The sequence below is a fragment of the Apteryx rowi genome, unplaced genomic scaffold (genome assembly GCF_003343035.1).
Source record: "Apteryx rowi isolate R43461 unplaced genomic scaffold, aptRow1 scaffold_6, whole genome shotgun sequence".
Lineage (NCBI taxonomy): Eukaryota > Metazoa > Chordata > Aves > Apterygiformes > Apterygidae > Apteryx > Apteryx rowi.
In genome coordinates this window covers 7,762,101-7,788,760 of record NW_020450871.1, presented here as the reverse complement: position 1 = coordinate 7,788,760, position 26,660 = coordinate 7,762,101, and the positions used below count along the sequence as shown (strand labels likewise).

At 36.8% G+C, this 26,660-nt stretch overlaps 2 protein-coding genes across 8 annotated transcripts in view; both read left to right on the top strand.

Moving 5' to 3' along the window:
* The window catches only part of CCP110 (centriolar coiled-coil protein 110), a 32,439-nt gene extending 21,029 nt beyond the window's left edge, over positions 1–11,410 (top strand). The window contains exon 14 of the transcript XR_003256242.1: positions 11,392–11,410. The gene's annotated coding sequence lies outside the window, so the exon portion shown is untranslated. The remainder of the gene's footprint in view (positions 1–11,391) is intronic.
* The window catches only part of VPS35L (VPS35 endosomal protein sorting factor like), a 63,288-nt gene that overhangs the window by 332 nt on the left and 36,296 nt on the right, over positions 1–26,660 (top strand). For 6 of the 7 annotated variants that reach the window (XR_003256243.1, XM_026083134.1, XM_026083132.1 and 3 more), the window contains exons 1-19: positions 2,464–2,513; positions 3,097–3,196; positions 4,108–4,275; positions 4,629–4,751; positions 5,091–5,115; positions 6,113–6,189; positions 8,395–8,523; positions 13,676–13,760; positions 14,797–14,856; positions 17,371–17,467; positions 17,853–17,900; positions 18,915–19,008; positions 20,245–20,322; positions 20,709–20,831; positions 22,576–22,622; positions 24,810–24,921; positions 25,091–25,207; positions 25,553–25,606; positions 26,017–26,097. Coding sequence is in view for 6 of the 7 variants with exons in the window: in XM_026083134.1 (XP_025938919.1) it covers positions 2,479–2,513; positions 3,097–3,196; positions 4,108–4,275; positions 4,629–4,751; positions 5,091–5,115; positions 6,113–6,189; positions 8,395–8,523; positions 13,676–13,760; positions 14,797–14,856; positions 17,371–17,467; positions 17,853–17,900; positions 18,915–19,008; positions 20,245–20,322; positions 20,709–20,831; positions 22,576–22,622; positions 24,810–24,921; positions 25,091–25,207; positions 25,553–25,606; positions 26,017–26,097 (1,653 nt within the window). In the remaining variant the exon portion in view is untranslated. Of the gene's footprint in view, positions 1–2,463; positions 2,514–3,096; positions 3,197–4,107; positions 4,276–4,628; positions 4,752–5,090; positions 5,116–6,112; positions 6,190–8,394; positions 8,524–13,675; positions 13,761–14,796; positions 14,857–17,370; positions 17,468–17,852; positions 17,901–18,914; positions 19,009–20,244; positions 20,323–20,708; positions 20,832–22,575; positions 22,623–24,809; positions 24,922–25,090; positions 25,208–25,552; positions 25,607–26,016; positions 26,098–26,660 lie in introns of those variants that run through there. The other variant, XM_026083133.1, reaches the window with a different exon arrangement.

The window sequence follows — 26,660 nt, the reverse complement described above, 5'->3', positions numbered from 1 at the left end:
GCCTCCGCCTTGCGCGCGCCTCCGTGACGGGGGGCGGCGCCGGCCCGCTCGAGGGAGCAACGGCCTCGCTCGGGCGGCTCGCGGCGGGCGCTGCGGGGCCGCGGCAGGGCCCTTGGTTCGCCCCTCGCTTCTGGCCCTCCGGTGACCTGCCGGCAGAGCCGAAGCTTCCGCTGTGTTGAGTTCAAACGTGCTGGCAGCAGCCGAGCTTTGGTTCGTTGTCTTTCGCGACCTCGTTGGACGTGGCCTGAAGGCACGGTGTCTGCGGGCTACAGGCTGCAGGGGTGGTCGCCGCTTCCAGCGGTGTGAAATGTTGCTGCGGGAAAAGGCAGCGTGCGGCTGAGGAGGCCGCGGTGTGAAGAAAGCCGAACGCGATACGCGGTCAGGTGTTTGTGAAGGCGAGGAGGGCAGAACGGGCTTCCTCTTGGCCGGAGTGAAGGAAAACGCGTCCATGGCGCTCTCCAGGCTTCACGTTTGTTTACAAATGAACGATAGTCTGTTCTTGGAAGACTTGCTCTCCTGAGCCTGGTGCTCCTTGAACGCATTAAATCTATCCAACTTCCAGATTTGGGTGTGCTGTGACCCAGGGTGCTCTAGCAATCCAATCTGATGCAGAACCGAAAAAAGTAATATGCAGCACTTGGAGCTGGATTACCAAAAAGATTTCCCTATATGTATTTTGTCATGCTGAAGATCATTTGGTTCACTCCTTCAGGCTATTTAATGTGTGAGCAAACTGTTCAATAAAAAGCAGAAGTAATTTGTGGCTTTAAAAGGTTCATTGTTAATGAACTGTGTGTTTTATAACAATGCCAAAGCTATGCTCTTTCAAATAGATTCTCTGGGGTGCTAAATACTTTGAAACCTGAAATTGTGTAACTAAGAAACTTTGAAGGTGTAAGACAGGTCTAGCACTTATGCTAGTTCTCTGCTGGATGTTTGGACACCTAACTGTCACTGTTTATTTTGAGGGCAGTAATGTGGATGTGATTTCTGTGTCTGCTTAGCGACCTTGCTGAAACTGGAAGGTTTGTGGCTGCAATGTTGGAATTTTAGCAGTACCAAAATATAATTAAAAAACTAAGAACTGCAGTCATGAGGCTGACAAATAGGTTTTTGTGTAGTGCAGCAGCTAGATAGCAGGATGCTAATAAGGAGGTATGGTACTATTACTGTTGTAGTAGTGGCCATGGTAGAAATAATTGAATGCATGCTTCTCCTCTAATTTGGAGGATATTGTCATGCTATAGGGTTGAGGAGATCACTAGCTATTTTTAAGCATTGTTGGATACTAATTTTAAAATGCCATTTTTCAGATTATTTTTCTTTAGACTCATTAGTTTACATATGAGAAAAAAATAAATAACACTTGTCTGCACTGAATAAAAGGAGCTTGCATTAACATTTAATATTAAAATTAAGAAAATGATTGATTTAAAATTTTATTAGAGTAGAAAAAAATCACAGTCTGTTTTAAATTAAAATGAACAGATTTATATGTAATTTAAAACTTAGGGCTGGAATTCATTTTTGTAATAGCTTTTCTTCATCACGCTCTAGAGATTTAGCTTGGGTTTATGTTTAAAATTCCAACAATCATCAGTATATTTACTTATAACATGTACTTCATGGTGTTATCAATACCGATATACATCTAGTCTTGTAAAGAGAGGCTGTTGCAGTGTACGTTTTGCTGTTTGCGCTACTCATAGGCTTTTGTAAGTCCTTGCTTTAGAATAAATGCTGGTGCTGGGTGGTACCGTGAAGGTGTCGCACGGCTGCAAGGCGAGGGGTGGTGTGGAGCCCAGGCTGGGCTCTTCTGCTGCCCAGACACGTGCTTGTGCGCGGGACCGGGCGCGCGGGGAGGCCCCTGGGTCCGTAGTCTGGGCTGGGTGCTGAGAGTTTGCCGAAAGTCAGGGGGCAGGAAGAAGTAAGAGCAGTCCTGGGAACAAAATCTTTAGACAGGAGGAGAGGAGAAGGTTGGCAGTGTGGCAAGTGCTGAAGACATTGCAGCAGACCTCATGGAGTGGTGCCCAGTGTTGCCTTAGATTATAATTAGAATGTAATTAATTTGGGGCTGGGAACAGTATGCCAAGTGTGAGCTCTCAGTAACATCTTTCTTTGCTGTTTGGAAATGTCTGTAAAGGAGAAGTATGCAAAGGCTGACAGAAATGTAACTCCAACAGGGTAATAGAAATGTTATAATTAGGAAGCCAGAAAGAGTTTTTCTGAAAGATTTTTTTTCATCCAAATGTTAATTACCCATGAAGCAAGTGAACAAGGAGAATCATTGAAGCATGGGACAATAGTAAATTAAAGGGAATATTCATGTATAAAGAAAAGGAACTGGATTAAGAAAACAAAAGGAGCAAGCTTGTGGGTTTCACTGGGCTCTGTCTCAGGAGGTGTCACAGCTTCCCCTTGGAGCAGCGTGGCGGTGACTTTCTGTTCCAGCTTCCTTGCAGCGCTGCAGTAGCTACTATGCCAGAAAGGCTTTCTAGAAAAATTACAATTAGGTAGTTCGATTTCATTTAATGACACACTTAATTTTCATAGGAAAGGCAAGGCTTTTATAGAAGGACTTATCCACTATGCCAGTTACGAGTACTAATAGTTTTTTTCTCTTATCATTCTGCAACTTTCATTAAGGATACAGTGAACAGCTGAACATAGATTCCCCAGGAAAGAGCTTTGTAGCTACACAAATTAATCTGTGCAATCTCTTATTTTATGTGTGCGTGATAACTTTGATTTCTTCCCTTGTGTTTTCACACTGACTATTCGGTTTAAAAGATGTGTTTTAATACATTGGTATGCTTGGTTAAATTGCCCTGTTGATGTTCAATGGAATGGAAGAGAATTCAGCTGCAGATGTAGTGTACAATTCCATGTCTGCCAGTAAATTTTTTTTCAATTTTGGTTTACATATCTCTCAAAAATGAGAGAAATTTTAGTCTATACATTGACTTATTTTCCAACATGCATTTTTTTCTGTAAATATACCTGCATCTATATAGACATAGGGCGTGTGTTTCTCCATTCGCAAATACATGATAATTTATATGCATATAAACTTTGCCTTTACTCTTGTTTTTTAAGGCATGCAAGATCAAGAAACTATGTTTCAGAATCTGAAGTGTACAAACTGGAATCTGTACCCTTGGATTTTGGTGACTACCATCCACTAAAACCCATTACAGTAAGTTTCTTTTGTTGCTCTTAGAAAATGAATGTGAATTGAAAATGATTGTGTGCCTCTTCTTACTTCTGTTCCTTTAAAATAAAAAGGTTTTGAAGTTGTTGTTGGTACTAGTGAAGTTGTTTTCTATGTTAGTGGCCTGTTGTTTTTGAAATATCAAGGTTTTATTTTGTGTTGTTTGTCCTTTGCAGAACTTTGCTGGTGATGTTATATGCCAAAAATGATTTGTTTCTGACTAATACAGCATCCCATACTTGTGGTGTTTCTTATTTGTGCTAAGTGCTGAATAATGGATAAGTTTAAAATCTAATTGTTGGATTACAAGTAACCTGCATAACTGCTTGGTGTAAGATTTGGTTTTGGATTAACTTCCAGTCAGCTGTATGCTTTAAAACATTTACTTTACTCTGATGTTTGAGAGGCTTTTAAAAATGGCTCCGGCTTCAAAGAGACGATAGTTGTACACCAGTGAATGATAAATGGACAGCAGCTTCTACCGGGGCCGGTCAGCAGGGAGATAAGATGGAGTCCTTAAGAATGGATTTGCTGTTCCAGGCTTGAGTATTGTGAAAGAGAAGTAAAGATGAGACTGGGAGAAGAAATCAAACAGCAAAAAAGAAGTTGAAGGACAGGGAGAAAATCAATAAAATAAATTGAAATGGTTATACTTACAATTCTGTAGAATCAGAAGTTAAAAAAGTTATTGAAATTCTGGTGAAGCCTCCAGCTTTGAGAGGAAGAGAGGTGCTTCTCTTTAAATGCTAATGCTGATTCTAAAGTGTTTCTTGTAGATGGGTCCTTGCTTTTACTGAAATAGCGCAATTTATGTAGTGCATAGCCTGATGACTTATTAAAGGAAATGAGGGAAAAAGAAACCCTTTTTATTTAATTATTTTAAATTCTTCTTCCAGGTTACTGAATCAAAGACCAAGAAAATGAGCCGGAAAGGAAGTACTTCTTCTACCTCCTCTTCTTCTTCTAGTTCTATGATGGATCCACTGAGCAGTGTGTTGGATGGTACCGATCCCTTGTCATTATTTGCAGCAGCTGCAGATCCAGTGACTACTACTTCTACCATGGTAATACTGGAGGGCCATTAACTAAAAAAAACCCACCACCCAACAACAACAAAAAACCCACAAAACCAACATGGGTAAAATATATTTGTCTCACCAGCTTAAAGATTAATACAAGATTCATAAATTTGATTAATTTAAAGACAATATTATTTTATACAATAGAATAAAGCATTTCCATTTACCTTTTTTATTTTGCCATATTCTTGTTTAAGTATGGACTTTTTATAGTGTTGTAGCTTGTGGAAGGACCAGTAAACACTTGAAACATCCCGACTCTTAAAATTGACCTATATCAGCCTTCTCCTTTTTTTCCAGATTTGTATTTAACATGTGCGCTCATACTTTCCTCATAGGATAGCACACGAAAGAAACGTGATAAAGATGACAGCTCAGCTGTAGGAAGTGACTTTGAACCATGGTCAAGCAAACGCAGTGAAATTCTTGCCAGATATACAACAACTGAGAAGCTTTCTATTGTAAGTGGTAGTTTCTCCAAATTTATTTATACCAGAATTTAAGTGGATTTTGGATGTTGCTGTTTTGTAATTATTTACTGAGTTAATAGTGGTCCTCGAAATTTCAGTTTTAGTGTAGTAGAAAGCTGTACTACAAGCTTTCAGTTATAACTGGTTGTTTTTGAGCTGAGTCCAAAAGTCTGTTGATCACTTGGAAACCATTCCTTTGTCTTTTTATATCAATACAGCTGACTTCTGGTTCATTTTTAAATGATTAGAGGCTTAATTAGCAGTATAATTACTCCATGTAATGCTGGCAAATGTGTTTTCTAAAAGTCTCCTTTTTCTGTTTCTTCACAGAACCTGTACATGGGATCTGAAAAAGGTAAATGGTTTCTCTGTATCAAACAGTAACAATTTGCTTGAAATAGGATATAAGTTTTTTTGAATAAGGCTTCTGTTGGGTTTTTGCTTAAAATAGTTATTAAAAACAAACCAAACAACAACCTTGTCTTGTATCTGGAGGCTGATGAATTCATTAATACGTATTGTGGAAGGAAATGGAATTCACTGTCTTTCACTGCTTAGACTTAAAGCTTAAAACTTTCTCCTGTTTAAAGTGAATAATGATGTTTTGAGGATCATGTTTATCAACTTTTCTACTTGCTGGAAGGGAAAGGAAACAAGTCCCTTTGGAGCTTGTTCAGTTATTCTCTTTATATGAAAGTGAAATGATTTCAAGTGTATGCTGAGTATTCAGAAAGGAAGCAAATCTTAAATTTTTTATCATGTTTTCTAGTGAAGCAAATCTGGGCTAAGTAGTCATAGCTGATTCCATAGTAAACCAGAATTTTTATGTATGAGTAAACATACAGGATTTCAGCCTCTGCCAAGAATTAAGAGACACTTTTTCAGAATGTGAATGATCACACACTGGAACAGGTTGTCCAGAAAGGCTGTGAAATCTCCATCCTTGTATATCTTTAAATTTGACTGCATATGACCCTGCACAGCCTCATATAACTTCAAAGTTGGACCTGCTTTAAGGGCTGAGGAAATTGGCCCACAGATCTCCATAGGTCTCTTCTAACCTAAATGAATGATAATCTGAAAATGATTCTATTCTGTGATTCTTGCCTTACCTGCAAACCTTGCAAGGAAATCTAGAGCTGGATGTATGAGCTCATCATTCCATATCCAAAGTGATTGAACTGTAGATAGGATTAAATGTACATCTTCAGGAATAGCCACCAAATAAACCACTTGTCTTCTGTAGTGGAAGCTGGCTATTGTCTGAGTCTGTCAAGCTCCTCCATGTTTTTTTCCTTCTGAAGTCCAAGAGCTTAAAACTTTAAAGAACTCAAACATACTATCCTTTGCAGGAAAAGCTGCAACTCCTGGCTCAGCAGTTTCTGAGAAAGTAAGGACAAGGTTAGAAGAACTGGATGATCTGGAAGAGGTGAGCAATCTTTCTGATCTGATGACATCTCCATTTTAAAACTGAAATAAATTTGTGAAATAGAAATCTTTGTGAAACTTTTTAAGAAGGTCCTGATTCTGCATGTGCTTATGCAGTGGTTATATAAATATACTTTCCATGGGACTTCTCTAGTAATTTCAATGCTTATCATTGTAGAACTTAGGTGAAGTCATATTTTATATCACTAGAATCACTAGAACACAAAAAATTCACCTGATGTTGATTTACCTCAGTACTCTATAGCAGCTGCTATAAAATTTCATGAAGCTTAATAGACTTAATATTTGAATATTCTGTTCTGCCCTTGTTGCGGAAGCTGCATGTTGTCTTCCTGAGCTTAATTTAAATTATATTTACCTACTTGACTGAAACACTGAGTGGTCAAATTATTCTAAGACTGTAGTATTTTACTGTGCAAAAATAACGTGATCCATAACTTTAGGAGAAAAATCAGGTACCCCTTACCATAGGGAAATATGTAACTTTGTGAATTGCTTTTGCATTATATCTCTTCATTTATGAGTGTTCTTACTGATGGTTGTTTCTAGACATGCAAATATTATCAAATATGTTCTGTATTGCAGTTTAATCAATTCATCAAAATTAGTCCTAAAAGTAGTTTTTAATGTCACCCATACTTCAGCTGAAGGCTGTTCCAGAACCTTATTCTAATATCCAAAATATATGCATAGCCATTTTATTCCTGTGTCAGTTTGGTTCTTAGGCTTAAACAGTTTTTCCTGCTGCTGGTGTTTCACTGATTTAATTCTGATACGTAAGCTTTTTGTAAGGTCTGTAATTCTGATGGTGATGATATGTCTTGTTTATTTTTCATAAATGGAAAAGTGATCTTGACTTACCCTTTTTTAAAAAAACTCTTGTCCGTTACATCATTCTGTAGTGTAATTAGTTTTTCCGGCCAAGGTGGTTTTATAAAGTAAAATTGGTGAATTACAGGAATTTAAGACTGTTACTTAACTTGACTTAGAGTAACAAAGATTTTTTTTTTTAATGCTGTAACATAATAGTAGCCAACCCTCAAACCTCAGACATTTAGATGAATAAAGCATTTTATTTAAGGAAACTGGCTTAAAGCTAACATTTCAGCTTATTTGCATTCTTTATATATGCTCTATAGTTCTAGTATATTGAAAATATAAAAGAAAGAGTTTAAGGTTTAAAAGAAATCTGTCAAGTACTTTAGACTTATTGTTCTTTGAAGTAATTGTAAAAAAGCAAAGGCAATGCAACTGTCTTGCTGACACAATTTTAGCACAGGTAATCAGAATTTCTGATGTTGTGGTAGCTGGTACAGCAGCTTTATTGGTACACCAACATCAGTGATGGCAGCAGAAACATTCCCCAAAAACGTAAACTGAGCAGATTATGAGCCTGACCCAAATTGCATTGTTCCCTTCTGAATTTCTGAGAAGCTGTTCTTCAGTTCTGATGTCTGTAACTTCTGATATAAGTGGTATATTAGGTTGCTGCAGCAAAAGGAGTTGGAGGTGTCTTTTATGTGCTATTTTGTTGCTCTCTAATAAGGCAGCAGAATAGTAGTGTAGTAAATGGTGATAATATCTCTTCATGATTACTCGTGGATGTGGTCTTAACCTGATTTGGGCTAAAACTTTCCATGCACAACTTCTTAGGGACAGAACAGAGCAGAAGGGCTAAACCTGCACAGAACGGAAGAAAGATGACAAGAATGTTCCAATACGGAGCATCAAATGAAGACTTTTTTTTTTCTTATTGAGAGTGAAGTAGAGCCAGATTTTTCTTGTTGTCAAAAAATTTCTTAGGACCTTGCTGGCAAAACATGTTTCAGTCCTCTCTGATGCTGTTTCTGTGTAGGTGCTAGTATGCTTGTGTATAGTGCTAGTATACTAATTATGCCGCTAATACCAGTCCAGCCTTTCTGACCTCGTGGACAGCTTGTTTGGGTACCAGCATCTATATCTCTTGAAAAACAAAGCAGTAGCGATGCACTCCTTTACTAAACACCTGCAGTATTGATGTTGCAAAGTTAAGAAGAGTCAAAATTAGGGAATTCTGTTATAACTTTTTTCTTTTCTTTTTTTCCCCCCTCTCTCTTTTCTCTCCAGTCATTTGACTTTTTATTAATGACACTCCCTTTTACTCTTCTTCCCTCCCTTATTAAGTAGACTTGTGTTTTCTTGCCAGGGGTCACAAAAAGAGTTGCTGAATTTGACTCAGCAGGACTACATGAATCGAATCGAAGAACTCAACCAGTCATTGAAGGATGCTTGGTCCTCTGATCAAAAAGTAAAAGCTCTAAAAATAGTCATCCAGGTCAGTTTTACATTTTTGTTGTTGTTGTTCTGTACAGAACAAATGAGTTTTTTGGGGAAGGGCTTGTCTGACTTCTTGGGCAAAGTAGGTCTTCTGTTATTTTTACTTCTGTTCTCCGCTGGAACCTATTTCTTTCTTTAATATAAAGGGTTTTATGGCTTCTGACAACAGTTGGATTTTCAACTTCTTTATTATGTATAGAAATCTTCTTTGGGATTTATTGGAATACTAAAATTAGGAAAAACTATCTCTTTGGATTTAAGTACTGGATCGATGAAACTCTTACAGTATCAAAGGATTTATGGTGATAACTTGGAAACAACATACCTGTCTTTTAAGATGTTTCTTGTAGATATGCATGTACACACACATGCACATTTTATGGCTTTATAAAGTATTGTATGCCAGTAATAAGTCACAATAAAAAAATACAAGCAGAAGGATAGCTTATATGAAGAGGCTGTTTCCCATGCAGTTCATTTCAGTAGCTGCAAAGGGAGCACGCATTTCTTGGTGTCTTGTGTTTGGATCTTGTGCCAAGTACGCTTAGAGTATTAACCTTTTGCCTCAGATGGCACGGAGCCAACTGTTACTAGCCTCCTTTTCTAAAATTGTCGCTGTTTTATGAACTAGACATTAGCTAAGGAAACTGATATTTCATGTTGTGCTAATTCTTTGTGATCTGAAATTACCACGGTCTGGTTACTGGAATTGTGATTCCAATGTCTTGGCAATATAGATTGTTCGTAGAAAGCACTTGGAATGGCAAGAATTTTCTTCAGCCTATTAAACCAAGCACAATTACTGTCAAGACAAATGTATTGATTGGTGAAGGGGCAGCTAAATTCTAATTTTTTTTGTTACTCCTAAATAAAATTAAAGCATTTAGTTAGTTGCATAACCTAAAATGAAACCTTGGGCCTTCTACTAGATCACTAGATGGAATTCTCCTTTTGTATATTATGTTATACAGTGTGGAGATGCCTTGGAGGGTTTTAGCTATAGAACTTTGTTTTATGATCATAATAATTCACAAGGTAAGCGTTCCATGATGTTAAAATTATCACTGGAGGAACTGAAATTTGTTAATAACTACTCTTCTCTAACCTTAATGGGTTGGTTTATTCCTGAATACAGAACCAATGCTGCTAATACTATAGTTTATGTTAGCATAAATAATATTAACGCTTTTTTGTTGTTCTTGCTGCTGCTGCTCATCTTCAGGTGTTGCTTCATCTACAGAAATAGACACTGCAGGAAGGATGGAGAAATACCAATTTATACTGCTTCTGCTTTTAAGTCAGAAAGGGCAATTTCAGGTCACTGCTACCCTTTGGAAAGTTACAGAATGAAGGGAGAAAGATGACTATCTGTGTGCTGCTATCATGTCAGTAATGTGCAGTGCAGATTGACTGGCATCATGGGGCCCCTAAATTTAGCTTAGCCATAAGACGATTTTCTAGTTAATACGTTAAAGCACAAATCTATCTTTTTATGTTCATTCAGAGGTTGAAAGAGAATAAAAGTGCTCTTGCTTTGTTTCCATAAAGGGAGTATAGGTGCACTTTCAGATAGAAAAACTGATTCAACAGATTACACAGTTGAAATCTGCCTTTTTGTTTGTTTATTTATTTATTTAGGACTTTTGGATTGAAACCGTAGGAAAAACTAACCCAGTTTCTCTTTTCCCTCTAAAATTCTGTTGTTTTAATAATTTTTTTTACCTCACTTCTACTACAGCAACAGTGAGCAGTTCTGATGTTGTCAAGTTTGCATTGTACGAGGCCTTGTTAATCCCTGTTACACCAAGCACATAGGTAGATACACCATGCATCAGGCAGCTTAAATTTTAAAGGCAAAAAGCAACAAGTTGGAGAAGAGCAAAGGATAGGATATCATTAATACAATCATGCTGGGCTTGAGTTGCCTGCATGCGCAATTCATATGTGTAATAAGACGATCAGTAACAGTGTGTGAAGCTCGCTACTTGCCTGCTCATCATTAGTCTTGGTGCTCTGTGGACGTGAATCTTAAGGGGACAGTGTGGTGGGTTCGAGGATTTTGATTAGAGTGTGGGGGGTGGAATTTCCCTTAAAGAGGGTGGCCTACTGACATAAAAAATTTTGCCTGGTTAAAGATAATTAGAATAAATAAAATATAGTGATATCAACTTTTTTTCTAGGGTATGTAATTTTCTTCCCTGCTTCCCCACCTGCACCCAACATCGATGTTTTCTCCTCCATACTTACTAAAGTAATTGAATAATCTGATTTAGGATCCTAGCAAAATACAGAAAACAATTTAGGATGTATTTATTTTGGTTATTCACAGTCTTCCTTTTGGCTCATTTAGGTTGATGAGCTGTGAGAGGAAAAAATAGGGCAATTAAATGTTCTCTTGTTTGACTTGGCCTTTAGAAAAGGTCAGAGGCAGAGTGCATCAGAGGACAGAGGAGATAATGACATCCTTAAAAGCTGTAAAGCTGAGGTAATGTTAATAGTCATCAAGAGAGGTTATATAAAGTCAAGATTTTTTTTTTTGTGTCATTCTAGATACCCTTTTGAGAACTGTTTGCTGTATTTTCAGCTTAAATGGTGGTAAAGACAACAAAGGAAATAATACGCAAATCAACCGTGAATGGTGGTCAGAAAATGATCCGTGACCTTCCGTGACTAATGTTCTATTGTAATACTAGGAAATCAGCACTGTTATTCAGGAAGATAATTTGCCATATGCAGCTTTGTGAGGTGGGAATGTTTTAATGAAAGAAAATACAATATTAAAAGTCTTTGGGGAAGAAAAATGAACATAGAGGCACTGTGTTTATAATAATTTTTTGTGTATATATATATATATATATACACATACACACACACACACACACACAGTGTGGCTGACATGCAGTGATAATCTGAGCATCAGTACTTTTTTTTTGTATATATATATTTGTTTTTCACATGAGATGTCACTAACCTATTTGAAATAAGGTAGTTTCTAGGAGGAGGGGGGGTTGTGCTTCCTTTTAGGAAAGTAGTATCAAAATTGCTTATGTTTATCTTTTTTAAGGTGTTGATATTCACTTTGTACTTGAACTTCCTGCTGCAGATGCACATCACTGATTGAAAGACTGAGTAAGAATGAAATAAGTATTTGGATTATTAACATATGAACACAGGGATCTTTCATAAAGGAGACTATAAATAACTAGTAATAATTCCATGTTAGAAAGAAGGATAGGGAGGGAATCTGACTGAACTTTCCTAGTTGCTGGTTATGTCTAATAAATAGCACAATTGTAATAATGCTGTATCCTCTAATAGAACTAAGCATTTTCCTTGACATCAGGCTGAGATTATATAGATAGTTGTGGTAGACATACGATAAGAAGTTTGAATTTGACTTTTTTTGGTTATTATTATCAGAAATGTATTTGTCAGCTGGGCAGGAAAAAGCAATTTAATCAGAATGCCAGAAGTATCTTGATTTAAGAACTAACAATCAAATTATAGAGATCTTTCACTGGGACACTGGGGATGGAGCCTTAATTCTCTGTGCAAGTTTTACAGAACTTGATTGCACAGGAAGGGTTCTAGTTATTAAGGCAGGGTTTGAATTTACAGCACAGCAGCTACTCTGAGTTCTGTAAGTTCCTTTTTATGAGATAGCTTATTCCATCCTGAGAAGTAGAATAAACTACTTGCTTAATGTGTGATATGTATCTTAATGAAAAATTGGTCTGTATGCTGGGTGTGTGCACTTGCCTGATGTACAATTGTTCACTGAGCTGAAATAAGTTGATTATGTATCTGAGCTCCAAGAAAAGTGTTAAGTGTTCATGGTATGTGTAGGTGCTAAATATCTACTGAACTACCTTTCTTTGAAGTTTTGACCGACTTACCAGGTGGTAGGGAAGATTCTGCTTTGGTTGTAAGATGCGAATGCTCTGGCTTGTCTTTCTGATGCACTCTGAAGATCCCCCCGATGAATAAAACAAAGAGCATGAGAGTGCCCTCTCATTTAAGCAGGTTCACAATGTTACGATTTACTTGCTTAAACAAAGCAGCCTTGTAGGGCATCAGATTGCTTCCGGAATTTTTGGAATGTAATGAAAACTTGCACTTTATTTATTCCATTGAGATGGAAGGAGAGGTAAGGGAGAGCAGCAGCAAAGGTCACAGAGAATGCTGTACTTGTCAGTCTTGAAATGGAGACCAAAAAAGAGTCTTAGCCAAAGGCCACGCTTGGCTCCTGTAGGGAGGAGGTAGACCTCTCTCTCCTCAGTCGTTGTCTTTTGCGTCTCTCTTCAGGTGGAAGTTGATTTCGTGAATAAACTTCTGCTGAAGTTTTCGACTGCAGTTTAGTCTGCAGTCTTTGCACCATCTTAGAAAACAAAATATAGCTTAATTAAATACCTTAAATATCTTAATTCCTCACAGTGTATTTTGAGTTCATATCATAAGTAAGTCCTAACTGGACTCACGAATACAATGATACTAGAACTAAGTTGGTTAATATGTTTTCAAACATGACTCTGCACCAACCATGGGCATAGTCTAACTGCCTCGATTATGTTGTATGCCGATGTGTGGTGACTGGCTATAGATTCCTCCCTAGGATTGACTCTGGATGAACTGGCATGATTCTGAAATGTTTGAACGGGTTATATGAGCTGCAAAGTTAGGTTTAAAAGTTCGTTAGCTGAACTTTTTAAATTGTTTCTTAGTTTAATCTCTATCATATTGCTTTGATACAGATACCTAGAGAATAATGATGCTGCAATCCTGAAAAATGTGCTTAAAAAAAGTTATTTTGGAAAATAAGTGCCTTTTATGTTTCTTTCATAAGAGAATTTGTTTTGCCTTAATGAATGCATGAGTCTTTGCATAGCCAAAGGAAATTCTGCCTTGTGGATTACCTTGTATAAAGGGAAGCCTGGAGGTCTGTGATTAACTGTCCTGGAAATAAAGAACAAACTGCAGAATACAGAGAGTACCGTGATGCGTTGCATTGGCCGTTCTTCTGTGTTTCACTGGATAGTTCTTCATGTTGGTTCTTTCCATCTGTAGGTACTAATCTAGTCCCATCTGTCTGGAGTATAAACACAAACTTGCATTGTCCTCTAAAAGTTTTTTTCTTTCTTTTTTCCTTCTAGTGTTCTAAGCTTCTTTCAGACACAACAGTAATTCAGTTTTATCCAAGTAAATTTGTTTTAATTACAGACATTCTTGATACATTTGGTAAGTATCTAAAGTGTAAGATTTATTACATAATTGTTAATAACATGAAATTAATTTTTATGGTGTTAGAAAACGTCTAATAAAAATATTAGGCTTTGCTTTCCCAATTGTCTTTTTTAAAGCAAGTCATCCTTAAAGTGCTGAAATGACTATCAGTTTTCACACTGATTATTTCCAATATAAACACTTGGACAGCAGTGGTATGAATACGATTGTTCAAAAGTTCTCACCAGTGGAATATTAAAAATCAAAATACTTCTTCATTTTGTATTTCTGTGCTCTGTATTAGTGAGAATCTAGAACAATATCCTGGGAAAAAAGATGATCTCTAAATTTTGACATTTTAAACACACTGTAGCTATGAAAATATTATTTTGTTTTTTGACAGCTTCTTGAACCTTTATCTCATTCGATCTCATTATATTTAAAGAAGAGAAGTCAAAAAGTTTTCTTTAGCTGAATAGGGATTATGTAGTGATCAAAATGTGGTTACTGAACTATCTATTTTTATTATTTTTAAATGATCCTTTACGTGAAATTGCCATGTACTTCAAAAAATTCTTGTGTTTTTCTACTATGTTACGGAAATAATTCATGGTGACATTCATGGTTGAAAGGTATGCTGATGTTTAACAGGATGTTCTGATGTTTAACAGGATATGCTGGGAAAAAAACATTTTTTTTTTCCAGGTTTTGTTTCCTCTTTATGTTCTTTCCTACTCACTGAAAGTTGCCTAAGAGAACTTAATATCCGAACTCAGCAAAGACAGGGCACCAGCTGTCCTTTCCTGGCTCTGGAGTAATCTGACCTGTGTGCTACCTCTACACTTAATGGAGCCAGATAAATTTTTTTATCGTGTGTAAAATGCTAAAGTCAGGCCATTAATATTTCAGCCTCACTAGAGGGCAGCATAATGTTAGAGTTCTAAGAAGTTTTTTTCCAACTGACTTCAATGTATATTGGAAAGAGAACCACTGTCTCAACATTGTGTTTTACGGTGTATGAATGACATCTTTTTTTTGTTTTGTTAAACAGGGAAATTAGTGTATGAAAGAATTCTATCAATGTGTATGGACAATCGTGCATCTTTGCCAGGTAACTTTGTGTCAATTTATACTGTTCTGATGGAATAAAACATGTCTGAACTGATCTGAGAAAGGTTAAACGGGACCTGTGCTACTGTATCTCCTATGAAAAAAGTTCTGCTTCAGATCCAGTAATTGTTCGTTTTTAACAAAATAGAATATTCATAACTTCCTGCTTCCACCATTCACAGTGTTTATGCAAGTTTACTTTTTAACTGTGAAGAATATACGTAAAGTATAATAAAATATATTTGTGCCTTTGATGTTGCTAAACATAAACTGAGTCTTCTTGAGACTTGAAATTGCAAAGAATGATATATAAGCAGGGGGAGAATTAAATATGAATGGCCAAGTCAAATGAATGAAGACTTTTTGTTTTTGTTTTCTTTTTAACCAGATGCTCTCTCTTGAAAGTATTACTTAATTTTAATAGCTTAAAGTTAATGGCACAAATTTAACAGACAAAGCTGAGAGCCTGAGTTTTCAATAAATAAATAAATGGTTTTGTTGCTGCACTGGAAATTGTTGATAGTTTTTCTTTGATTTAGGATTTTGGAAGAAGGAGCAGGCTGTCATTGAGTTGGTAATTACCTTGCTAGGCAAGTGTAGTCTTTCAAACTTGGGCCCTTTTTTTCCTTTTGAAATTCTAACACAAGTTAAAATACCTTTTATGTAGGTGACTTTTGGAAAGAGAAGGGGAGGTGAGGATGTGTTTGGGGAAAGATGACTACTTAACACTTTCATCTGAGGTTTGTAGCTTGGCTTGGGGGGTGTTCACCTAATGTTAGTATAACCTACAGGTAGGAAGAAATTTGGATTGAACTTTTTTCACTGCTCGACTAGTGCTTTTCCATGAACCTGAATATAAGATTTTTGGCCACTGATGGATTTGACAGTACAGCACCATACAAATGTATACCAAAGAACCTCTTTTGGAAGGCTCCTAAATGTTCCATTGAAATATGGGACTTTCCTTGCATTTTCAAATATCTAAAGTGTCTGTCCTTGAAATATGGAGCATTCTTAATACGTACTTGGTAATGTAACGGTAACATTAGGTTACAGTTAAATCCATAGGGTTTGAGACAGAAGTGTGAAACCAAGAAACATTTAATTTTGAAGTAAACTTACAGATAATTGTTTAAAATCTGTTTCTCATTCTCTCACAAGCCTTTCCTATTCACCATTGTGATAACTGATGGACAACTGTATGTGTGAGCCTCCGTTTGTTTTATTTTGTTTGTTCTTTCATGGCTTTGATCCTAATTTATGTTTTTGGTCACATTACTTGATAGAGGTTTAAATATGGTTGCTGCAGATCTGACAAATTATTCTTATAAACATTGATGAAGGCAGACTGTTCCCTTAGCATGTCGCTGTTGCTGAGCACAGCTACCTGCCTTCTGGAGAGCTGATCTCATGCCGCAACTATACAGCTGCTGGAGGCATTGCAGTGGGTGTTGGTGGGAACTTCCAGAGCAGCTATAAAAGCAAGAGGGGAGAAGGGAGATCTGCTGTGCACTGCTGTCTGAACCCCCAGGGATTTCAGGCCCAGTCTTCACATTTCACTTGGTTCCCGCAAGGAGAGCAGAGTTGGACAAGAACTCCTTTGGTCCTAGATGAGAAGGATCTATTCAGTCTGCATCTAGCATGTGGCTTCTCTAGACTTGGAAATGGGAAACGTTCTTGTGGAACAGGAGCTTCTTGCCTTCTGGGAGCAAGGAAGGCAAAGCCCTGGTATTTATAAATAAGCAGATATTCCCAGCAGAAGCTGCTTGAGTAGCTTTATTGGTGAGAGGAGAGAAGAGGGGTTCTTCCTTCCTAACCATCTTGCCTCAGACCTGGGATAGATCCCAAGAAGCCTATTGTTGCCTTCTGTTTCAGGCAACCTAGAGAAAGAGGAGGCAGTTAGCCATACAACTGCATATCAACCTGGTCAGAGCACTGTCCTCATAACCCATCTGTTCCACGCAGGGGTGGCAGCTTCTTCCTGCTGGCAGCTGATATAAATAGTCCTATAGTTCAAGAGAAGACTGCCCTACAGTGTTAGATGCATAGCGTATAAAAACAAGTTTTGTTCCAGTGTTTAGTATCTCCTGCTCCTTCCAATATAGTTTTAAATAGTATTATCTAGAAATTATATTAGACTTTCAGAGTAAAGAATTTGAGTATCTAAACTTCTTTTATCTTCTATATATATGTATGCGTTTGTTATAGATTCCCTATATTTCTTACCATTTCCACTTCCATGGGGAGGCAGAGGTTAGATCTTCAGCAGAGCTAAGATTAGTTTTGAGTTCTTGCCTTTGCAACTTCAGCTTTTAAAGTGTTACTTAATGCAAGATGGAAGCTCCAGTTACTGCTTGTTACGGTCTGTATAATCAGCTCTTACTACTGCAAGTGAGAGCAGAGGATCAAACATATTGCCTAGTTTATCATGGTGTACCTAATTTAAAATCTAGAATGAAAAGTAACTTGTTTCCAGACAGAATGTAACTATTTCTGGGTTGGATTTTTTTTGCAGATAATTTTTCTCCAGAGAGTGTTAATGATACAGCTAAAGAAACTTGCTTAAACTGGTTTTTCAAGATTGCATCAATCAGAGAACTCATTCCAAGACTGTATCCTTGTCATATGAGACTCTCAGAATGTGTCTGCAGGCTTTTCATAGAAGCTTTCAAGCAAACCCACAGTAATCTATTGTCTATACTGACTTTGTTTCATTTGTTTCAGGCTATATGTTTTAAATTTAATTTTGAATTATGTTTTATATTAACCTGAATGCTGAATTATTGCCTATGAGCAGTATAGCAGTGATAGAGTAGAGCTGATGCATGAAAGCATGGGAAGATATGAAAATCTAGACAAACTGTAAAGACTCACAAAATTTAGTGAGGCTAATTACAGAATGCCTTAAAGTAGTCCTTCAGTATGTATTTGGTATATAATTTTGTTTTTATATGGCATGTGTCCTAGTTTATTTTCCTTAACTTGGCTTTATTTTAGTTATGTGGAAGCAGCAATATTGAAGTGCAATAAGTTCCTATCCAAAATGTAAGAGCAAATATTAAACATGGGAAGGAAATGAATGGGCAGGCTTATAAACTAATGTAAGAAGTTAAGCATGCAAGTTCCGTGTGTAATGGTGAATAGTTCTGAGAGGAAGAAGTATTGAGGAGCTTTGGAGTTTCTGGTGAGAACGCCATGAAGTAACTTCAAAGTACAACGGGAAATGCAACAATGCCTGCAGTTACGGAGCATACGTATAATTGTGATATTAAGAGTTTGCAAATTAAAAAAACAGTGGTTTGAAATGGTGGAGAGGAAAGCAAGATTGCTAAGATGAGGAGTGAGGGGGAAGAAAGAAGAGTTAGAAAACTGAAAGGAATATCCTGGTGTATCATATTGTTAGAGACTGAGCAGGAGGAACAGTGTAGGAGTGGTGAACCGCTGTCTATTGAAAATCTTGGTTTGAGTTTCATATGTTGCCAAACAGTGTCAATTGCTGAACTGAAAATGGTCCTTCATGTGTAATCATCCCTCTTTTTAGTAAAATGTTAAAATGAATGTTGTAATCCAAATTGCTTCTCCGGTGACAACCTCATTATTACTAAAGGCAGTTCTTTTCCTGGAATTGATGGTCCTCATCTTCGGGCATGAATACAGCTCTATCAAAAAGGACCTGTGGGAAAATGAGAAATACAAGGAGTTCTGCCAGTACTTTAAATGGATGCTTCTTTTAAATTGAAATGCAACCCTTCTAGAGCTTTGCTGTTTCCCCAAATTAGAGGAGAGAGGGTTTACTTCCACTTGGCTCTTTATAATTTAAGCATCCAACCTGGCTATCTGAAAGTAAACATCGTAATTCAAATATAGGATGTCTGTGGCTACACAGACACATTAAATTTTACTTCTGAAATAAAATTTTGTGCTAATATGCTTTATCTGTGGGATGTGTTCCTATGCACAATTGTCAGTCTATAAGGCAGCCACTCAAGCTATCCATGGATGGTGTAATTCTGTTATTGATTGTTAAATTTCAATTTAATTTCTGAAAAATCTTAACAGGGGGATTTCAGAATGTCTCCCACGATTAACGTCTATGATTAGAGGAATTGGAGATCCACTGGTTGCAGTCTATGCCAGAGCGTACCTTTGCAGGGTAGGCTACCATTTAACACGTCAAATAAATCTGTATCAAAGACTTACTACAGCTAGTTCTGCCCCTAAAGGAAACTTTAACTGCAGTTTTTCTCGGAAGTCGTCAACAGCCTGTTTCTTTCCTTTAACAAACTAAATACCAAAATCTCTTTTGTTTTAATAAAAATGTGGACTCTTTCTTTAAATGTTTATAATAAATAAAAACTAATCTTGTCTGCTTCTTATGCCAGTCTTACCTCTTCAGGGAGGGCAAAAGTTAGTAACACAAGTGTAAGAAGAGTTTGGAATTTGATACTACCTGCTGTTGTCTGATTGCTAGACACTACTTTTTATAGTTAATAGATGCACTTTCCTTCTGTTTGTCTTCCTCCTTCGGCTGCTGGAGTGCCTGTGGCAGGCAAAGGGCTGGCAAGCTCCCTGGCAAAGGAGCCACTTGACAAAGTGCTCTTACAGCATGGCTGGCATCTTGTCCTGAACTACTCCTGCAGTCCCCTTAACGGCTCAGCCGAGACAAACATGCTCAAGAGGAGACCCTAAAATGACTCAAAAAGCCATCAGTGGTGGAAAAATATTTGTGAACTACACTTTGGGAGTAGTGGCAAAGAACTTGAGTAAAATTAGGAGATGCTAGGGCTGTTAGTTAGCAACACTTACATGAGGTTTGCTGCCGTTATCAAATGCCACAAATCCGTTTAGTGTTGATGTAGCTGGTAGGCTTGATTAAACGGTCCAGTATGCTTTTAGTATACTCCCCAGGGTTGTCCATGTGAATTCTTGCATCTGCAAGTAATCACTAGCCTCTGCTTTGATAGATGAGCTGCTTATGAGTTTATTTGAATCTTGAAATACAGTAATGCCCGCCTTTTTGTCATAGCTTAATCATTCCTGCTACATAGTGCAAGATTTCTGAAGGATTCTAGGAAGCAGTTTAGATGAATATTTTTGCACAGTCCACCTTCCTACTCCTAATAACTCTAAAAGAGATGCATAATGATAGAGCAGGTAAGACTAATAATCTAATAAAAATCATTGGAATTTTATACTAAGGAAGAGTTTAGCCGTTTAGCATGTCCCTTTTTGTCCATGAAGACACTCCAAAGCATGTGATTCAGTACTGCTCGTTGATTGACGGATGCAATTGGATATGTTCCTCTGGAAAATGCATTTTTGTTTTGTGGCTGGAGGAGGATGGTAGGCGATGGATGCAGATAAAATCTTTCTATTTCTTTTAATACAGGTTGGGATGGAAGTGGCACCACAACTGAAAGAAAGCCTTAACAAAAATTTTTTTGACTTTCTTCTAACGTTTAAACAAGTAAGCAAATATGTGTTTCATTGGCCAAGTCACATAAATATGCTCCTTAAGCAACCTACTACTGAAATACTTCTTGAAAAATCTTCGAAGTTTTTTAAATCTAGGCTTCGGGATACTCTTGTACCTAGCTATTGTATGGGAAATATTACATACATGCTGATAAATTTAAGCTGCTCCATTCAGCATGTTTCCATGCTTTAATTATATATGCTATATGCTTGCTTTTTTCCCCTAGCATGCAGAGGATGGTTCAAAATGTCTGTTTATCTTTATGATCCTTTCTGTCATAGTTTCAGTTAATACACAGACTTTGTCCAGTTTGTCATAGCGCCTGAAAAATAACTTTCCTATTCATAGCAACATTTTTTTGTCTTTTATTTTAACAGATTCATGGGGATACAGTTCAGAATCAGCTGGTAGCACAGTGTGTGGAGATCCCCTTGTATTTGACTCTGTACTCTCCTGCTATAGACTGGATTTTACAGTGTATTGCATACCGCGCTCCTGAGGTAAGCAGGTGTGGTAATGCTTGATACTAATGGAAGTGTTAGTGGAAATGTGGTGAGGTGAAGAGTTACTTTTTTTTAATGATCTATAGACTTACTCCGGGGGGGGGGGGGATTTTTTTGTTGTTTTGTTTTGTTTTTCCTCCACTGCTTAACTACATAATGCAGTGAGAGGAACGTGCTGTATTCCACCTGAAGCTGGAAGAAGCCCAGGGGCATTTTGGAGAACTGCAAATACGCACAGTGCTTTGTAAAACTTAAGAACACTGAAAGCATCTGATCTAGTAACACCATATATTTTATGCTAGAAGTCCTTGGAGAGGGTTGTCCAGTAGGAAGAGGTAAGTGTCAAATCTGAAACCAAAGTTTAGGCAGCGTAAATGCATTTTATTATAAATTGTAGATTTCTATGGCACGAAACAAATCAGAAGTGACACAACCTAAAATATCAGCATCATCTTCAGATTGATTTGCTCTGTTTTTTACTATTTATTACACTACTCAGGTTTTAGATTTTGCTTTCACTGTTAATATAGAATTATATAGAGTTAAAAAGTATAAAAAGCAAGCCCCCTTTTCTGTCTTCTGTATGTTAAATTGCTGTATACACAGTTGCTGATTAAGTTCTGCTCTTATGTAGTAAAATCATGCTAACAGACAGCATGAGGAAAGATTTTAAAAAAGAAAACACACAAAACAAAACCTTCCCCTCATCACCACTTGAAAACAAAGCCAGTAGATCTGTTTAATACAGCAGGTATGTTCAAGACAATAATAGTCTGATGTACATAAGTACATACTTGTGTCTAGGACTTACTTGTCAAATAACTCTGCTGCAGGACTCGAGAAGTGATGAAAACATTAATCATTTGTGGTGGAAATTCATGGTGTCTTTTTAACTGCTTCCTTAATTTACTGATATAACTGTATTTTTTTTAATCCATTTGATCAATATGTTACTATTGGCCTAAGATATTTTAAAGAAGTTGTTTTCTAAAGATGCATTATAAAACTTCAGCAGTTGAGGAAAAACTTAAATAATTCAATGTTATCAAATATTTAAACCTCTTGCCATCCTTTCTATTAAAAATATCTCAGTCAGTTCTTATGTGCATATAAAAGTTAGTATAAAGAGCCTAGGTATGACTGAGGATTTTCATTTGTTTTTCTCTTCTATACGGAAAGAATACTTGTTTCCACAAAGCTCGTATTAGACCCCTTTAAATTCATAGGCAATACTGTTGTTTGTTTCTTGCTGCCTTTAGCTAGTTTAATTTTTTTTTTTTCCCCTGAGTTTATTAGTTTCTTCTGTCATACTGATATAAAAATGATTTGGGTAAACCGTAGCTTTGTAATTGCTTGATGTAGTCAGCAGGCTATTTTAGTTTCAGTCTGTTCTGTATTCTGCAGGAGGGAGCTCCTAATCTTCCCCTCTCTTGCCAGAGGTAATTGACCTTGTTGGCAAATAGTAATTGTTCTGAGAAATGGCATGGCTGAAGGATTGCAAATTTGACTTCCATAAAATGGTGTTTTTGATTAAAATGTCACTGTACCCATTCCCGTAGATGTGCTTTTATGTTGTACTACACAATTATTTTCTTCTGCTGTAAATACAGGATAAGACAGGATTATTTGAATGTATTGGGTAGGTAATTAAAACAGCTTTTAGCAGACTTTACTACATTAATTAAAACTGAACCTTTTTGTGTAGTCTCTACTCACTAATTTTAATAAGTAATTCTTATAGGTTCTGCTTACTGAGATGATGGAGAGATGCAAAAAATTGGGGAACAAGTAAGTATCTCTCAACCTAGAAGCCATGAGTCTGTATACTCCTGAATCCTTGTAATATAACACTGTCTTTCCCCTTTGCAAACCTTTTTTGAATGCATAGCTTAGCTATCATTCTCCCAGTAGCTGACTAAAGTCATAATTATGAACATTTATTTTCCAGAGATGAATTCCAAAATAATGGTAGATTGCTTGTAGAACAAAAATTAAATTAAACTAGTTGCTGCACTCTGGCTCCTAAGCCAAAGCTTAGGACATATAAAATGTTCCCTGTCAGCCATTTCGGTAATTCCTGGTCGTGCTTCATTTTTCTCATCTTCCCACCCCTTCCTTCCAGCCCTCCATTGGCCACAGTTAGCCCATCCAAGAATTTTGCAAGGGAAGTTATAAAGCAACAGACACCTTCAGAAGATAGTATATTCAGGTGACTGCTTTTTTAAGATGAGAAGTAGTCTCTCAAGGGTACCTTAGAAGTCTGTGTGCAGGCTAATCGTGTTAAGTGAGTAATTTAGAAAGATTGTTTGAGAGTTTTGGATGTGCTTTCTGAGCTACGTGAATATGATTTGGCCTGCTAATGAGCTAATCTCGGTTCATTTTATTAGTTAAGCGTACTAAGTACTGCGAAGGTGTTTGGTTGTGTTTTTTTTTTTTTTTTCCTGATGTGCTTTGCATTAGTCCGGTTGGCATTGGCAGACGAACTAGAAAAATTGTTGATTGCTTGAAGAGAAGAATGTCAGCATTAGCACTCTATGACTGAGTTAAGGAGTAGGGGGAAAAAGTGTGATTTTAAAAAAGAAAAAAGTGATGTGCAGATGTTATTGTATCTGAGTGTGTAATATGGGTAAAACATAATCCTCATACTCTGCTGTATTGATTATTGCGTATAGGTATTGTTCTGTCTTGTGGAACTTGCTTTCAAATTACCTTTTAGCATCTCTCATTGTAAAGATGGGCTAGCTGCTTCATCTTTGTTCTCATTCCTTCTTAGACAGAAGGACAAGATGTTGAATGAAATTATTTTTTTTTAATTAAGTGTTTTGGGATTTTCCTATTTTATTGGAAATTTAAATAATCCAGTGTAGAAAATCTATAAAGCAAGATAATTTTGTTTTCAAGTGGTGTTCTGTGTTTTGATGTCTTCTTATGGCTGTCAAAATATTATAAAGCAATAGAAATCAGTATATAAATCTAAGATAATCTCACTGTGTTCTGTGAACTGTGCTGCAACCATCTAAGTGAAAAGTGACAGTCTGCTTCTCTGTATTGCAAAGCATATCATCTAGCTGACTGGAAGTGTTTGTCTAATGATAAAATGCAAATTCCTATCAAATTGCTATGGGACCAGTGATGCTCAGTCAGAAAGCACGGGAATGCTGGGCTATTCTAAGTGCTCTATAGAATCTCCCTCAAGGTGAACTGTTTCATATTCAGATTGTCGACTTTGGAATAGCAAAGGACTCAGTGTTGCTAGGATTATAAGACAGCTTCTGTGCTAACTTATGGCTGAGTCTGCCTAAAGGATTTGCTTTTTTAATGATGTCAGATTTTTTTTTTTTTCCTGTTTGCATAATAGTAATAGTAAACTGGATTTTACAATAACGTAATGGGTTGACTCCTCCATGGGTAACTTTGGTTCAGAAGCAATGCATATACTGGTCTAAATGATTAATTTTAGGTGTCTAAATATATCATTGCCAATTATCCTATAATCACCCTTTGGATTTGTTTTAATCCTAACAATTCAGCTGCTAGAAATCTGACTCTCATAATGTATGTATTTTTTAATTCAGTCAAAAAAGGTTTGCTGGAGACTTAACCTGTCAAAGTATACTTCTGAACTATAGTTAAAAGGAGAGTGGGTTACTAAGCACATGAGCTACTGCTGGTTTACATGCTTTTCTTTCTACCAAATTTCAGTAAAATGATGGTTTCAAAGGGCCTGTGTGAGGAAAAAGTGTTCTACAGGCTGGTTTATCTTCTCCTTGTCTGATAACTTAATGTTTTCTGGTTTTGCTAATGTAATATTAGTCCTCATCAATACAAGTTCAACTTAAAAAGTTTTTTTGGTATCTTTTTTTTTTTTTTAATTCAGAATAGATGCTAGATTGTTGAAAATCTGAAAAGTTCAGATTAATATAAACCAGAGGACAAAATATTGAGATGTATTAACTTGTGTTATGTCTGTTGTAGCGCTTTGCTCTTGAATTCAGTAATGTCAGCATTCAGAGCAGAGTTTATTGCTGCAAGGTCTATGGACTTCATCGGTATGATTAAAGAGTGCGATGAATCTGGATTCCCCAAGGTAACTTTTGTGTGTAATTTATAACATTGCTTATTCATTGTCTGGCTGACTTCTTTATACTCTTAGCTAGTTGTCTACATAACTCACACATTTATGAGTTACACATTGAGCTATGTTGGACAAACACATGTCTTCTGGTTGTAATTTAAAATTTCTAATTAACTTTCAGCATCTTCTCTTTCGCTCATTGGGATTAAACTTGGCGTTGGCTGATCCTCCTGAAAATGATCGCCTTCAAATATTAAATGAAGCCTGGAAGGTTATAACAAAGTTGAAAAACCCTCAGGTGAGTTACTGATGGTTCCATTTTGCTACTAACTGGTTTTCTGTTTAAGCCAAAATTGTAGTCAGTTGTTCAGTAAGCAGTACACTTAGCATGGCCTAGTTTATCTTTTCTAGATACAGACAATTGCCAAAAATATGATACCTAGTAATAACTGTATATAATCCCTGCTTTTCTGAGCTCTGCTTACATACATGAGCAATGCAGTTCTGAGGTTCATCATTGTTGACAGATCTTTAAGTGTGCATGAATTGCATTTTGGGTTATATTCTTTTAAGCATAATTTTTAGAAGTGTGTTCTCTTAACCTTTATAAACTTTGGGAATGACAAGACGCATGTTTTTCTAGGATTATATCAACTGTGCTGAAGTGTGGGTGGAGTATACCTGCAGACATTTTACGGTATGCGAAAATTACTTTTTGGGGGGTGGAGGGGAGAGGGGAAAGGGGCAGGTTTTCTGGTACAGGCTAAGTGTTAATAGTAGAAAAGCTAATGACCATTTATAACTGTATAGAACTTCTTTAGTGTATGAAGAAATGTATTTCCCTTTATGAAAGAGGAATAGGAGGGACAAAAGATGTGGCTTTGAAGGAGGCTTTTTTCAACCCTGTATAATATTTCTTACCTTTATTTAAATGGCAGATGGACCAGTTTAAAGCTTTACTGGAGCTATGGTTAAAGTTCCTGGCTTAACTAGAGCTCTGTAGCAAGCTAATGCTTTGGTAAATGGGAATGAATTATCAAACTGGTTTTTAGTCATTTATGTGCTGGTTTCATTACTGTACTGTGTAAACTCATTTTTGCTACACAGAAGCGAGAAGTCAATACTGTTTTGGCTGATGTTATCAAACACATGACTCCTGATCGAGCATTTGAAGATGCTTACCCACAGGTAAAGTGCATTTTCTTTAGATGAAATTAGTTCTGAAACAATGGTGATGTATCTTACAACAAAACTATTATTTTTAAAGAATATCTAGAATTTGGGATGCTTTTTGGAACAATGTGATGCTTCAGTGTGTTGCTCCTTTTTTCCCAGCAGTATCTAGAAGTAGCATTAATTAACTTCCAAGTCAGCAATGATATTCTACTGAAGAAAACCAACTATTGTGCCAGGCTGTGTAAACAGGAGTAAAACATGAAATAATCCATCTTCACTTAACATTATTAAGGCTTCAGTGGATCTGTTTTGTCCGGTTCTTAACACTGTGTGTGAAGTGACATATGGATTACTTGGAGAGATTCTAGAAAAAAGTTTTTGTGGTTGCTCAGAGGATAGGAAAAGTGCCTACAAAAGAAGATTGATGAAACTGGTTTTTTTTAGTAGAGAGCTAGAGAGGGTGCAGGTTATAAATTAGAAATTTTCCTCACTGTAAAAAGTAAAGAACAACTAAAAGACTGGCTGGGGAGATTGGTGAGTCTCCATTCATAGGACTCTGAAGAGCACGTTGGAAA